This window comes from Chelon labrosus (assembly GCF_963514085.1).
Source record: "Chelon labrosus genome assembly, chromosome: 15".
Classification (NCBI taxonomy): Eukaryota; Metazoa; Chordata; class Actinopteri; order Mugiliformes; family Mugilidae; genus Chelon; species Chelon labrosus.
Window position 1 is genome coordinate 22,655,027 of NC_140348.1, and position 16,405 is coordinate 22,671,431.

The 16,405-nt window shown below is 41.7% G+C and overlaps 1 protein-coding gene across 2 annotated transcripts; it reads right to left on the bottom strand.

Annotated features, from left to right (window-relative positions):
• Positions 1-325: 325 nt before the first annotated feature.
• kmo (kynurenine 3-monooxygenase) lies at positions 326-15,935 on the bottom strand. 2 transcript variants are annotated; one of them, XM_084561804.1, is made up of 15 exons: positions 15,337-15,935; positions 14,969-15,038; positions 14,704-14,801; positions 13,994-14,083; positions 13,161-13,209; positions 11,426-11,513; positions 7,355-7,520; positions 7,194-7,265; positions 4,903-5,024; positions 4,271-4,418; positions 4,133-4,190; positions 3,956-4,038; positions 3,004-3,105; positions 2,862-2,921; positions 326-1,339 (listed from the first exon to the last, which is right to left on the bottom strand). In XM_084561804.1, the coding sequence occupies exons 1-15, from the start codon at positions 15,397-15,399 to the stop codon at positions 1,193-1,195; spliced, it is 1,416 nt and encodes a 471-aa protein (XP_084417930.1). In that variant the 5' UTR covers positions 15,400-15,935; the 3' UTR covers positions 326-1,192. The 2 variants fall into 2 exon arrangements, with proteins under 2 accessions (XP_084417930.1, XP_084417929.1); XM_084561803.1 differs by lacking the exon at positions 326-1,339 and having other exon boundaries at positions 2,383-2,921.
• Positions 15,936-16,405: the final 470 nt, after the last annotated feature.

Genomic DNA, 16,405 nt, shown 5'->3' on the forward strand with positions numbered 1-16,405 from the left:
TCATGGCTAGAGTTAGATTTGATGTGAGGCTACAGTTAGGAGATGGATGACTGAATCTAGCGGAAAAAGTGGAGCTAAAGAGGTAACCTAGCTTAGCTCTGTCATTATATGCGAAGAACTTGTATAAATTAACACGTCAGGCTTACTTTATTTTTTTGTTTGTTTGTTTTTTTGTTACCACTGCAAGAAAGCCACTCATTTGCACAAATACTACCTTCCCAGAATTGGTTGAAACCACAGTTAGAGCTAAGGGAGAGTGAATTGTGGACCTGCATTTAGTAATGGTTAGCAATGTATGTATAAAACAGACATAAGGTGATAATACACCAGTCAGCCACAACATTATGACCACTTATAGCAGAAGTAAATAACATTGACCATCTTGTGACAATACAATGTTCTGCTGGGAAACTTCTGGGCCTGGCATTCATTGGTGTGGATGTTACTTAGACATGTAGCACCCACCTAGACCAGACCAGGCACCGCCACCCCATAGCAATGACACTCCTTGATGGCAGGATGCAGCCTGACACAGACACACACACAAAAACACTTTAGGAACAACTAAAAACAAAAACATGAAGAACAGCGCAAGGTGTTGACCTGGCCTCCAAATTCACTAGATCCCAAACTGATCAAGTATCTGTGGGATGATCCACAGAGACCAGACACCACAGGACACACCTCAGAAGGCCCATGTCCATTCTCTGATGAATCACAACTGTTTTCGGGGCATAAGGGAGACCTACACAAAATTAGGAAGGTGGTCATAATGTTATGCCTGATCGGTGTATGTCAGCGTTGCAGTTTCAAAAAGGACTGTGTAGTTGCTGAAAGAAATAAAGCCAAAGAAACAATAAGAAAGCCTGAGAGTTGCTATGAGCTGAGGTAACTTTATTTTCAGTTGTGCAAAAGCAGCTGCATAAACACATTTACCTTCGACTCAGCCTGTGAGCCTGAGTTTAATACTTGCATTTTGTTATCTCATTAAAACTTAATAGTCAAACCGAAATGTTGCCAAAATCCACTGTTAAGCTCTTTCATTGTAACCGTTAGGGGTTTAACACTGTAAAATATTATTATCACTTAAGACAGTCCTTATTACAGCCTTCATCTAATCTAATATAATTAAAATGATTCTAGTGTCTAATTCCGGTCTTTGCTCCCGTCAGTCTGCTAAATCAGTCGGTGATCAGCGGGTCCTGAGGGCCATAAGCCTGCTCCACATTTGTTCAGCAGGGATGATGAGCTTGTTGATATCTGGAGGATTTTTAATGAGCATGTAGGAGCCTCCCAAAACTGCGCCCGCAGCACCGAACAGCAGGCCGTGGTTAATCACCTGTGAAGAAGTGAATACATCAAAACACTGTCAGCTTGGACTCTGTTGTGTCTGTTTAATGTGAACACTTGTTTGTTCTTCTCGCCGACACATAAGGGTTTATGAACAGATTCCATTTTCAGGCAATTTAGTCTCTCAAAAGCAATAAAACCACCCAGGCCTCAAGTTTCACATCTAATAGTTTGGAGGTGATTTGCATTTAAAATGGGGAAAAAGCAAAACACAAAACATCTTGGTTTACAAAATTGTAGCAGGTCTCTGCTTCTGGAAATCATCTGGTCAATAAGGCACCACAACAGACTCAAATAATGCACTCAGAACATGATACCAGAATTTAAATGGACATAAGAGCGTGGCCGGTTTACTCCGACTACGGAAACCGCACAGACGTTGTAAAATAACGCAATAAAGGAACTCCCATCGGATCAGGCTGATGTCTGCAGAGCAACAACATCCAGAAAACAGGACTAAAGCTCGGTTTATACTTCTGCAACACATCAGTGCAGAGCGTGCATTGTAGCCTATATGAGGGCAATACTCTGTTGTAAGCATGTATGCTTGTGCACTGCTGCGTCGGCAATGTTAAGTTTCTTCATGCATTTCAAAGAATGCCAACTGGAACTGAGCTGATCACGCTGGAGCTGAAGACGTGTGCACGACCACTCAACCGGCTGGAGCGGAAGGTGTGATTTTTCTGTGCTTGTCTGGACACACGGACGAGGAAGTGTATTTTGGAGCAGTTGCGTCACTGCTGCGTGCGGTTAAATTTAAGGTGAGGAGTGAGTCAGGCCACGACGGAGGCTACAGCAAAGCTATGACGCATGCTAACCTTCTTTAAGGTTAGCATGCGTCATAGTTCCAAGTTTAGCATATTAGCATGTTAGCTAGCTTCAATCCCTTACAGTTTGTTCTTTTTTAATCTGTGACCTTGCAAAATCACAAGACTACTGCATCCTCCCTGTACCCTGCAAAGCCCTCCCTGCATCAGACCTCTATTTTTTCTTCTGTCAGTATCAGAGTATAAAATTATTATTCCAGTATTTACATTGCACCACTGTACGTGCAGCTTCATATAGCAGTTTTCTCTTTCCCCACATAAAGGTCATTTTGCCCTTTGCACACACATCCCTACGGGTTGAAACCATTTACAAGGGAGGTTGTGAAAATCCCTGCCGTCTATCTGACCATTAGCGCCATCAGCACATGCCGCATCAGGCGGTTCAACGCGGTGCCAAGGACTAACCGGGTTATCTACAGCCCGGCCCAGTGACAAATCAGAAACGTTTCTCCGCGAAGCAGAGTCGAGTGTTTTGTGCTGGAATTAAATCGAATGTTTCTAAAAGGAGAAGCGTGCACCCGGCGAGAAGTCACAGCCGCCTTTTGTGCTCGGCGCTGATAGTGCAGCGACTTCAAAAGGCTTCAGAATTACAATACTTGGATGTTCAAAGGTATTTAAAAGTCCCCAAAAGGTAAATCGTATGCAGGAAAGAAGAAAAAAAGAAACATTTTCAAAGTGTTTTACTTTGTTTTGCCAGTGCGAGCGCTCCACAGCTTCATGGTATCTGGTCCTAGTGAAAGTGACCTGGAAACAGTGGAGCAGAAAAAAATAACATCAAATCTGAGGCGGCACGACAGCAGCCATTGTTTATTAGAGGCGTACTTACCATTGTGTACAGTGGAATCACAGCCCTTGGCATGAGGAAGTGGAGTAAGTTGTCAACACGTTTTCTGAACAGGAACCATTTGGAGTTGACGTGCGCACGCATCTGCAAAACAGAATAACGTTTGTGTCGGTGAAGTGAACAGAGGCTCCTGCATATTCATTAAATAAATCTTTGAGGCTCATAAGAAATTCCAGGCGGCCTCTGTGCAGCGGTGGGTTATTAAGGTAAAAAAAAAGGGGCCGTGGTCGGTTTTAAGAGGTGCAATAATGACAGCAGCTCAGACCAATTACTGGCTGTTTGAGTGCATGACTTTTAAGGGTCGGGGTTGCGATGGAGAGTGATAATATCTGCAGGTAATTGGACGCCCAGAAACGAAGCAAACTTCAATCTCATGACTGTGAATGTGCTTCCCATACATTTAACATACAGAAATACGTCCATTTAAGTGGAGGTCACTGTAATCACTGGAGTTAAATTGGGTTGGTTAAGTCCTTGTGTTCAATACTGATGTATCATACACCGATCAGGCACAACATTATGACTACCTTCCTAATATTGTGTAAGTCTCCCTTGTGCCTGCAAAACAGTTGTGACTCATCAGAGAATGGACATGGGCCTTCTGAGGGTGTCCTGTGGTGTCTGGCAACAGGATGTTGTTAGTGGGGGCCTTTGGGTCTGGTTTTAATGTTGTGGCTGATCGGTGCATTTGTGTATTGGCATTTTATACTATTTTATCAGTTCTTCTTGGACTTTGTTTGCAGCAAACAACTTCCTAGTCTTTCTAAAAAGCAATACAGTGAGACTGGCCCAAAACAGTGAAGCTGCAGGACGGATTGCAGTATTTTTATTTTATGCTGTTGATGCTGTCGCGTCGGTTAAAGATCACAATTACTAAACCACCGTCTGACCAGTTTTTTGTAAAATATAAAAAAAAACAAAAAATGTGAGTTACTTCGATGTAGTTGTACATGGCCAGGTCTGCAATTGCGTGGTCGTCTGGAACCCGCACTCTGGTGTACTCCGGCAGTACAGCACCTGGGGCGAACACACAAAGGTCAACGGTGAATGAACCCTCGGCTCGTCCTCTTTGCCTCCTTATAATCTTTGCTCATTTTTGAAAAGTACTCACTGAAGTCCTCGTTTAACTGATCCATTATTTCGTCGAACACAATGCAGTCTTCAAAGCCCTGTCAGGCACAAACTGATGAGTGAGTTTCCATGTAATTCTCATTGGCCTTTTCTCCTCCTCGCGTTTAGTGTTACTTACAGCGTTCATCCCCTGCCCGTAGAAGGGCACCACGGCGTGGGCCGCGTCGCCCATCAGTACGCATTTGTCGCCGATGTGATACGGCGAGCATTTGACAGACACCATGGCCTGGGCGGGCAGTCGGAAATAATCTCTCCTGAGGGCGTCACTGCGAGGCACAAATGGAAACGCAAAAACGTACAAACTTATTCTGAGCTAAATGACAGCTGCATATTTAATCGGAAACAACACAACACATCTGTCGCATGTGAGCACGCCATGGCAACCAAGCCCCGTCTGCTAAAGTTAAACAAACAGGGGGTTTTTGCCTGAGCACTCGGGATGAAGTCAGCCCGGGGAGGAAGCAGGTGAAGGGAGAGCATTTCCAACACCTCACGCTTTCCCCATCTCACCGTCGCGCACGAGAAATGCTTCACCTCGAATTAAAACCTCGCCGCAGACACCCGTGTAGCCGTGAGTCTGTAATTTCACACCTCACAGATCACGGCCGTGGATGTGGCTGAAGTGGATGGGGAATGAAAGTGTATTTTTTTCAGGATGGCTCGGCAGGTTGGATGAAGAAATAAATGTAAGGGGGAGAGGAGGGGGGACATATATGAGAGACAGGAAGCAAGAGAGAGAGGGTCACTTACTCTCCTATTAGTGGGATGGCGTCAGGGAAGTATTTTTGGAAAAAGGTGATGACTTCATCTCCTGTGGTGATCTTCTCAAACTCCTCAAAGGGCATGAAGAGGGTACAGGTAAAGGTCTTGTCCTGAATCAAACACAGCGTAAGGTGATGTTAGCTCTCATGTCTTTTGATTAAATCTTTATTTGCACAGACACATTACACTTGGGACTTCAACTGACTGCTAGCCTTATGCATGAAGCTTTATGCATTGCATGTATGAATAGATTAGACCCTTGTCCTCTGTGCTCCTATTCAGCCACAAAAACAGCTGGCAACAGTAGATGAAGTATTCAGATATTCAGAAAGTTCGAATTTAAAATTTCTACAGCAAATGCTCAGGTTTATTGACATATATAAAGTACCAGAAGTAAGAACACCCATCATGCAAAATGCTATTTGTTAACATCTGCTGTAAATGTCACAGCTGATTAATCGGAGCTCATTTTAATTACCTCACGTACTGATTATATGCAGTTAAATCTACCTCAATGCACTGGAAATTATTTGTCGGTCATTTAAATTAATAATCTACATGTCCAATGCAAATTAAGTTATCATATAAATGCAAATATTAACATATTTATAACCATATTTATCTAAATGTAGTGGAGTAGAAGTGTAAAGCTGCATAAAAAATTTATGTATTCAGGTAAAGAAATGCCTCAAAAGAATATTGTAAGGGTCGGCGTGCTAATATTAGCTAATCAGCATTAAACTAAATGCACCACTCAGGCTGAACGCCATTAGTTTTGCAGGTTTTTGGTCATAAAGTAAATCTTTCTTGTAGACTTTCTATTCAATAGTCGCTAGGAGACAGTTTAGTCTAAAGTCCAAGGCGGTGGACAGACTGACCTGCGGGAAAAAAAAAAAAACTGTCAGAAAGAGAAATGCTGTCATCTTTATGTCAAGCCACTAGGCAGCAAGGTTCAGTCCTTGAGTCTTTCTTCTCAATCCCGTTATGAAACTCTTAAGTTCAGAGGCAGAGCAACGTGTCGAAAGAATGAATCTGCCAATCCGTCACAAAACAAAATGTGTGAGCGCCATAATGGAAGGAAAATGAATGAAATCTCTCCTTGGTTTCTGGCCTGCGAGTGTCAAACACGTCATCAGAAATGTGTCTCATTCTACATCAGGGGCGTCAAACTCGTTTTAGTTCGGGGGCCATGTAAAGCCCAATTTGATCTGAAGCGGGGGCGGACCAGTGACATGACAGAAAAATAACCTATAAGCAGTGTTGGGCACGTTACTTTTAAAAAGTAATTGGAAAAAGTAAAAAGAACAAGAAAATTAGGAGAATGTTTACATTTAATAAACTATCCTTAAAGAAAAAAGTGCAGTTTGGGCACATTGCTGTCTGCTGTTTAGTCCTGGGTCTCAGTATTGTGTTCTGTCCACTTCTTCTCTTTCTAAAACAGTGAACAAATTAGGAATAGCTCTTTGCTAATTCATGCTGCGGGCCGGATTAGACCCTCTTGCGGGCCGCTCATGGCCCGTAGGCCGCATGCTTGACACCTGTGTTCTACGCTCTCTCATAGTGTCGCTTGGGATTTAATAAAACACATATTACATACAGGTGGTGTCTGGTATTTTAAATGCCAGGGTTTCAGAAATGTAAGATAAATGCTGCATCCTGTGTTCCTCCGTCCTGAGCCTATTACAAAACCTTTCATCCTCAGTGCAAACGTAATGCCAAACGCCAGCCAGTGTGGGCATTACGGTTGTGGGCGCACCATTATCCGTCCTCCCGAGCAGGTACCATCGATCAGCATCACCTTTCAGCTCTGTCTATGCCACCGTGGCATCCTCAGCTGCAAGGAGGATGCTTGCTTTCTTTTTCTTCTTCAGCCTTAAATTGTTCCTGGGAACTGGAGCAGTGAGCGACGGCGCGAATGCACTCCAAAGTCAGCCGCTTTAACCCGGCCTCGACGCAGGAGAGAAAAAGCCGATGGTGCTGAGTCAGCCGTGCAGAAAAATCTTTGCGGGATTAAGAGGGGCATGAGAGACGGGGAGAAGTCTCGCAAAGGCAGGCAGAGGCACAGGTGAGAGGGAGGACAAAAAAAGGAGGGTGAACCTGAGGGAGATATTTTGGCCTGACTTCTGATGAGTGAGCCTCTGCTTGCTATGAATTAATTAACTGTCTGAGGACAGAGGTCGCAGAGGTCGGACAGCTGATTGTTCGTTGGGTTTATCTTTTTAAACAAGTGTTTTTCATGACAAAACTGCAGAGAGGAGAAATACAAAGTCCACACTCACCATGTTGGGCAGAGCGATCATCATGAATGTGTTTCGTGGCCAGATGTGCAGATAATTGGGCTTCATGGCAAACTAGGGACAGCAACAAAGCAAAAATGAAATGGACAAAAAGATGACTACATGGACACCAGCAGCTCGTCACCCCTGCACGGAGGACCGACCTCTCCGTCGAGCGGCGGCATCGTGAGCTCCATGTAGCCGTGGGGGATGTAGGTCTGGCTGTAGTTGAAGCGGCTGCGACGGAGGAACTGCTTGCGGATTGCAGAGAACGCTCCATCGCAGCCCACGATCAGGTCTGCCTTAATCTGCTCCTTGGATCCGTCTGACCTGAAACCAGCACCATGACAAACAGCCTTCAGTAAAATATGATCACCAGTCATTTGGGTGTGAGATAATGAACTCAGAGTTGATTAGACGGGCAAATGTTTAGTCTGAGGACGCTGATCATCCAAATTAGCTGATATTCGCCTGTCAAATACATAACGGTTTGATGGGCAGCACTGAAGTCATACACCGATCAGCCACAACATTAGAACCACTGACAGGAGGAGTAAATAACTTTTATTTCACGGCAAGAGTTAGATCTAATGTGAGGCTACAGTCAGGAGATGGTTGGCTAAATCTAGCGTGAAAAGTGGAACTAAAGGTTAAACCTAGGCTAGGTCTGTTGCTATAGGTGAAGAACTCCTATATATTAACACGCACGTCTTGCTTGTTTTTGTGTTTTGTGTTACTGGGGCAAGAAAGCCACTCATGTTACTGGGGCAAGAAAGCCACTCATGTTACTGGGGCAAGGAAGCCACTCAAAACACAAATACTATCTCCCCAACAGCAAACAACTGACAGAACAGAGAGAGAGAGAGAGAGAGAGTTGCATTCCTCTGTTGCTTAATAATATATTACATGTATAAAACAGACATATAGTCATAATACCACAATCAGCCACAACATCAAAACCACTGACAAGAGACGTGAATAACATTGACCATGCTGTGACAATTCAATCTTCTGCTGGAAAACATGTAGCACCCACCTAGACCAGACCAGGCACCCCCACCCCATAGCAATGACACTCCTTGATGGCAGCAGCCATCCCCAGCAGGATGCAGCCTGACACAGGACAACTAAAAAAAACATGAAGAACAGCACAAGGTGTTGACCTGGACACCCTCAGAAGGCCCATGTCCATTCTCTGGTGAGTCACAACTGTTTTGGGGACCTACACAAGGAACGTGGTTATAATGTTATGCCAGATCGGTGTATGCCTCCATTTGGCTCCCTGGAAGCATTATCCCAGTGCCTCCATGCCTGTCACCCATGGCTGACACTCAGGTTCCTTTGTGGATTCTTAGCCTGAGAAAATGTTGAAGTTGTAGATCCCTTTGTCTTCTCACTTCAGCTGCTTCAGATGCAAATGTAATACCGACTGACGTCTGTCTGAAATAGTTCTCCCACTTGATCTTTTCCCCTGCGTGAGTTCACTGAATGTGTAGCTTTTTAATGAGTGAAAATACATCTTTTTTTTTCTCACATAGGGAATTTAAAAATAAAATTTTAGTTTTGCTGGCACTTTCGATTTGAATTTAAGCTAAGCTTCTGACGTTATCTGTAAAACACGATGACAGATTACTATTATTATTCGTTGTGATTTCACATCGAGGCTCAGCATCCGCGCTAAGCGTAAACACACAGTAAACCAGTCAGTACGTCTCATTTCCTTTAGAATCTGCTGTAAACAGCAGGAGTCAGAAACACAAGCGGACACAGTCTGACGTGTTGCATGATAATGGTCCCTGCCGCTGATCCGTGTTAAGCACCTCTAGAATATTTTCCCATCTGCCTATTTAATGATCCTTGCAGAATGCATAATGATGTTTGGTGTTGCCATGTTGCATTAGCACCATAGCACCATTTCAATTATTTACACACTAGCGAACAATAATGCAGAGGGTAATTTATTTAAATTAATTTTGTAGTTCACTTCATAAGCATGTCTACCTTCTATGATCATCTGTTGCAGGTCACAAATTGTGTGAGGTTGTGCAACTGGTCGAAACTTAAAGCATTGCACACTTTCTAAGTACGACCTGGCCCTTCACAAATATGATAAGTCTTATTATCATGTTTGCTGTCTTAGTTTTAGCCTGTCACGTGAATTTTAGAGGAGGACTGACAGCAGCACCAGCATCGCTTTACAAGTATTTTTGTTGTACTTCACAAATCAATACTGTGTCCTGATGGTAGCAGAACAAAATGCAAAATGATTGTCAGGATATGTCCAAGCACAAATGTCATCCCGTGCAAGAGGAAACCTCTGGGGGCCTTCTAAGTGATTTTGATGCTGATTCAACCTGATACCCATGAAAGTCTGTACAACATTCGATGAGAGACGAAGAAAAACCAAGAACAGACTTACACTGACATTGAAGGAGCCACTATGCTAGCCTGGCTAATAACAAGTCTCTGATACAAACAGTATTATGCATGAAACCCTGTGAAACCTGCCTTTTTATTTGCTAGACAAAAAAAAAAAAAACTATTTCTGTCCATTCTCAAGCAAAGATGGACTGAAGAACTGAAAATATATTACGTAGGTTATAATAGTCAAAAGACAACAATTATCAACTCAACTCTGTAACATTAGGTTGCATAGAAAAATCCCACTTAAATATCTACAAATGCCACTAATAAGGAATAAATGAATGTATATTTTTAATCTTTTAAATGATCGGTTTCATTAAATTAGAAATATTGGTGGGTCTAATGCAGATTGCATCATTAACACACAACTGTTCAACACTGTTTTACTATATTGTATTAAGTACGAAGTAATTAAATTGACCCAATAAAGTGAATATTAATATGTAAAATAAATGATAATATATATTATATAATAATATTTTGCAATTTCCCTGCAAAAAAAAAAAGCAGCCATTTTGGAAACGGCTGCCAAAAGCCTGTTATTGACTGCAGAGCATGGACGAATCCACCAGGGGGCAGAGTACAAGTCTCAAATAGTTTCTCAGCTAGGTATTGATCATGTTGGTGGTGATGAGCGTTACAGCAGTCGCACATCTTCATTACTCATTTGCAACTCAGAACATTGCTGATCAACTGAGTGCTAGGAGAGCTGAGGGCAATAGGTAATTCACACTGATTACAGATTGGCACAGTCAGCTAAGTGGATTGAGCACAGACCAACTTTATTTCACATAAATTTACAGTTATATCAATGTGCTAAATGTGCACATAATATACTGATATAACTGATTAAATAAATCTGTATCTGGTGTCTTCATTACGGTATATTGAGGATCAGAGGCAATCCTTTTGTCATATGCATGTGCTTGCAACCATGTTGGTTTCACATTTCCTCACTAACATGTAATAAGATTCATGGATATTAAGTAAATCATTGTATAAACCAGATTGCAAGATGTATAGCTGAAATCTATTACATGCTGATAGTTATCTGTACATTTCCTGACTAGTTGTGGGGAAAGAACCGGCTATCACACTGGCTGCAGGTTTTCTTTAAGGTAGGAAAAAACAAATGGAAGCTGCATCAGTCCAGATACAGGGGAAGGGAAGAGATGTGCCCTGGGCGTGAGAGGTGCAGTCAAGGTGACATTTGGAGCCTTTACATAAAACTTGATTTAATCTAACTGCTTTTTAAGTGCCTTTTCACCGTGTGGTAATAGCTGCACAGTGACTCACTCTAATCCACTTCTTCTTTTTCTTTTTTTTTTTACTTGGCACCACCATATAAATAAATAAATAAATATATATATAAATAGGAAAGACAACGTAGTCATCAAATGGATTTTTTACACAGTTTAGATAAGGCTGAATTCAATTTACAGACTCCGTGATCAAACTAAATAAAGTTAGTGCTCCTGCAAAGCGTGTTAATCATTCACTGCATGGATACGCTAATCCGCACAACTGAAAGGACCTGGAGGTGTTTCTGTGTTAATTGGGTTGTAAATTGTGTGTCACATCCACCTCAAGGAAAACCAATTACAAAGCAACTGAAGAGTCACGGACAGAGGCTTCAAAAACATGTTTATCACCAGTGCACGCACGCGCGCACTTAACGTGGACAAGGCCGCGCTTCTTTATGAGCAGAAACAGAGAGAAAACTCAATCCAAAAATCCAGAGTAGCACATCTGACCCTTAGGTAACCCTCTGTGTGTCTGGGTGCACATGCGTAAGATCGGTAACTGTTTACCTGGCAAAGGTCATTAGCCCTGATTCAGCACTCCAGTCCTGCAGTTTGTGGTCAAAGTTCAACTTTGTGTTTGGATACGTCTCTGCCTCTGTGGGAGTAAAATGTTACGAAATGAGCTTACATCACAAATTCACATTATATATGACAGGTAAATATCTTGTTAAAATGTACAGGAAGCTTTCAGAATCCTAGTTGAGATGCAGAGTTTCTGCAAAGAGTTAAATCATTAAACCACTGAGGGTAAATAACCCGAGTGCCAAACATGCATGAATCATGTGAACGACATAACACGGCAGTCGGGTGCATCTGGTTTTTGTGAAAACCAATATTTAGACTGTCACACAACCCGAACTCTCTTTATCTCAGCGTTCACTCCAGGAGCCTGGATCGGGCCCGATAAGAGTGACGGCTTTACAATCAGCCTCTCTCTCAGAGCATGCATTGAATCTAATTAAAGCCCGAGCCGTGCTGTCACACATTATCTCCCAACGTACACTGAGGCGCTTCATTAAATATTCGGCAAAATCCTTTTAGCTAAAAGACTAACACGTCCCCCTGACTTCGCTTGATGCACTCAGGCAGTTTAAAGCCTGGCAGGGAGCTAGCGCACAGGGAGTATCTGCAGCTGCTAAGGCTTAGTTCACTAGCCTCAATTAGGACAACGTCCAGGGGAGAGAAAAAATTACTATGTCCTTTTACTTTATGCAGAGTTCATGAATTGTTAAAGTACTAATAACTCAGACTTAAAAGATCCTTCATTCTGTCAAAGAATGTAGGAATATGTAAAGTATTAATTTAGTGAATAATATGCAATTTGTTCCTTTAAAGAGATATAATGTAACTCAAACAATAAAGTTGAAATGATAGCAACCTGGTCCGGTATGACCAGTAGCCTATGGCAGCTAATGTTAGCTAGTGTTCAGGTGGTAATTGCAGTTTACTTCTAAACACAATATAATAATATACTAATACTGGTCCTCAATGGTGAGCTTTTGATTTTTGTCATTACTAAGAGGAGACAGAAGTAATTTGTGGAACAAAAAATGCGTTCTTGTATATGCCACATGTTTTATTGTATGTATTCGTGCTTACTACATCGGCTACTTTTTAGCATTTAGAGATATACTTTCACTTTTCCGATGACTACAACTTCAGAAAGATCCAACCTCATAAAACTGCCATCCTAAAGTTTGCATAAAAATATCTGTTACTCATTTAGACATACACTAAGTGTCTAACTGCGTCAGATTAAAGGACCAGTGTGTAGGGTATACTGACAACTAGTGGTGAGAGTGCAGATTGCAACCAACTGAATACCCTCCTTCAGCCCTCCCTTTTCAAGTGTGTAGGAAACCCAATGGTGGCCATCAGGTGCCAGTCAATACTTCATTAGCACAAGATTATCCAGACAAAACACTAATTCCTGAGCACAAGATAAAAAATATCACCTTTCAGAACTTAAGAGGTTGTAGCTTCCATGCTAATATTATTAGTGTTTTGTTTGTCCGCATTGGGCTACTGTAGAAACATAGCGTTAGCCGATGAACATCTATTCCGAGCACTTCTACTGATAGATCTATCCAAATCCTACACACTGGTCCTTTAAGTTAACTGGCTGCGTGTCTGAAAAGGAATTTTATGTGAAAAATGCATTTGACTGTAACTTGGTTATTTCAGCTCACTCCTTCTCTGTCTTGAGTGTTCACTATATTTGAATGACAGCATTAATGATTACCTGTTAGCAGCTGTTTGTTCAGATTGGCTCGGTCCACTGACAGGATGTACTGAAAGGAGAACAATCTGTGAGGCAATCTGAAATGCAGTGCAGTTCCACATGTACTACAGTGTCACAAACAAAACTGGAACTGCCAGTTGGAAAAATGGGAAGAGGAAAACCTCTAGGGTTTATTCATGATTCTACGTGCTTTCGCTCTTGTAGAATTTTTTTTTCCAAGTGATTCCCCATGAGATTAAGACTCCCTGCCTGACAGGGATCAGTGTAATTAGACAACTCATTTCAGACGGACTAACGCTGCATACCAAACAAGGGGACACATTTTATTTAGTTAGGCTACAACCCTGTTATGTGACCGAACTCTGTCTGACTGCACAAGTCGTCTCTTGCACTGGTCATCATTTGGTGCATCCTCTAGGGACTGCAGCTAGTGGCTACCTGTTTGTGTGCACTTTCGAAAAAACGTGCAAGGTCCGGCAAGCTGCAGAATGAATATTTGCTGTTCAGGCTGAATCTGTATACACGAGGCAATTCTGCTTCGTGTATACTCAGGGAATAATAGGAAACAGAGACCCTGTTAAATTAGCAGTCCTCTAGAAGAAGCAGTTTATTAGAAAGTCAGAATGAAGACATATAATTATTAGTAGTATTATTTGTAGATTCAACAAATTAATAATAATTATCCTCAACTGAGAGAGTTTTTTATATAAATATCAAATTGCATGTTGCAGAACCTCCTCCAAGCAAGCAATTAACATAGGTCTCAGAGAAATGTAAAATTCTGCAGATCAATAATTGGTAAAAGAATAATATGACTCAAATGATGTATTTACCTGGCCTTTCTTGCCATAAGGGATTGGAGACTGTTTCCCGTTCGGTGAATGGATCATTCTTGCATGCATTGGGATTCCCTGGGAAACAATCTAGAAACAAAAAAAAACAAAATAGATCATTGCAGACCGTCATATCTTAATATCAACATGCAAATCAACACATCCTGTGATATGTATTCAGCGTTTTAAAACGATAAGTGAAATAAGGACATGGACGCCCAGCTGGTCCATGACTCAGTATCTGCCCTTGAAATGTCAAGACCTGGTAAAGCGGAGCTTCGTTCGTCACGCTGAAAAGTCATGCAAGTGCAAAAATAAGGGGCCGATGCAGCGTTCTCAGGCGTGCATAACACGCTCGGTGTAGCAAATGTGGACCAACGAAAAGGCCGCTGACCTTAGATGCCTGAATAAAACCCCTTGAGTGGACTGCGAGCGAGGGAAGGCAGGGTGGCAGATTCCCTGGGGCATGGCCACACATTTAATATTTCGTGATTGGAAACAAAGAAAAGAAAATGCTTGCCTCAACTTTGGACTATATTAAGAGGCTTAAAAATTCTTATACAATAGCCTGGGCAGGTATCCTTCATTTAGATCAACAAGCATGCAGAAGAGGTTCACCATGGCTCTACCGTCTTGAGATAAACCTTACTTTAGGTAACCTCATCTCACTAGTAAACCCTTGAATACATTGATTTGCCATATTTACATACCTTCTCTTCCATTCCAACATGTTTCAGTGCTTGTCGGCCTCGGTGAGACAAAGCCAAGTTGATGCTTCTCCCTTTCACAACTTTGGCTTGTCGGATATCTGACGATCAAAATCACACACAATGTTCCTTTATGATTCATTTTAATATTATTAATTGACAACAAAATGCATTTTAACTTCTGTGTGTCTAGTTACAGTAAGGGAATCATTCTGGTGTGCGTGATGTGACAGTGTTATTTTTCTAGGGTTTAAAAAGAGAACTCTACCTTCCCGAGTTTCAAACACCTCCACATTAAAGCCTCTTTTGGCAAAGAAGCAGGCATTCAGGGCACCAACCTAAAAAATATGACAGAGAAATTCTATGAGCAACAGCCTAAAATCAATGGATCACTGCACAGGCTGCATGGCCATGTTTAGACAGACTTTCATGACACAAATCAATCTAGTGTCACATACAGCTCAAACAAAACTAAAAGAAGTAGGAAAGTCTCTCCTTTCCCACCTAAATATTGCAGTGTACAACTAAACTCTTTGTAAGAGATCAGCTGCAACGGAAAAGGTGCATTTGCAGTGAAGAGATCAAGGGAGTGAAGGCACAGTGAATCAATAATTCCCTTTCGTTTTCTTTTCTTACCAAACCACCTCCCACCACTGCCACAACTTTTTTCTCGGTTCGTCCTCCAGCCGATCCCTCCATTGTTGAGCCCGGGGTCCTCCGGTGGTCTGACACACTCACTCTCCCGTTCACGGCTATTTACAGGGCTGACGGGTTAAGGTTTAAAAGAGGTGGAGCACTGTGAATCCCTCAAATGTTGCTTTCAGAATCAGTTCCCCTTTTCAAAGCAAACACAAAATGACAGATAACAGCATCTGAGCGCTGATGTCAAAGGGTCGTCACCGGGTACAACCTGTAACCAAATAGCCCGGCTTATTTGAATGGACCGGCTTGAATCTACTGTTATGGCATCAGAAAATCCCTGCTGTTATCAGGCCTCAAAGGTCAATAATAGGCTACTTGCTGGGAAATGTTTTACGCAGTTCAGCCATATATAATTTAATGCATACGAGGTCATTACAGTAGATGTGCTTTCGGGGTTTCTCCTTAACCTGTACCTGCAAACACGACTAGTGTAATGGATTACTGATTCTAACCTGGTCTGAAGTGACAGGTAATGAATCTCGTTTTAATATACAAGTAAAGAAATCTGTCTCCATCTAGTGTCTGAACGATGACAACACATTCAGTGGCTACATAACCACGACCATGGGAGCACTTGATCTCTCACTTATACAGTCTATGAATATGTTTAAACATTAAATATATCCACATGTAAATGCATTATTATATAACTATTAGTTGTTAACATTATTGTTATAATGAATACACGAGTGAATGTGCCTAATACATAGGTATAAGGTACTTTAGCCGAGCTTTATACAATTATGAAGCGAGAAATTAAAATAACTTATAATAAAAAATTATTAGACACATTCATATGTAAGAATAAATAAAGTTAACGTAACAATAAAATGTAAACAAAACATGTAAATAAAAAAAAATAAGGGGTCCTATCAAGCTATACAGTCTCCACTTGTTAAGTTACACGGAGATTTTTAAATCTACGTATATAAATGTACATTTGCACCTGTAACGATTTCTCACTTTGTTGTCAACTCAGCAGAACTCACAGGACCGGCCATGC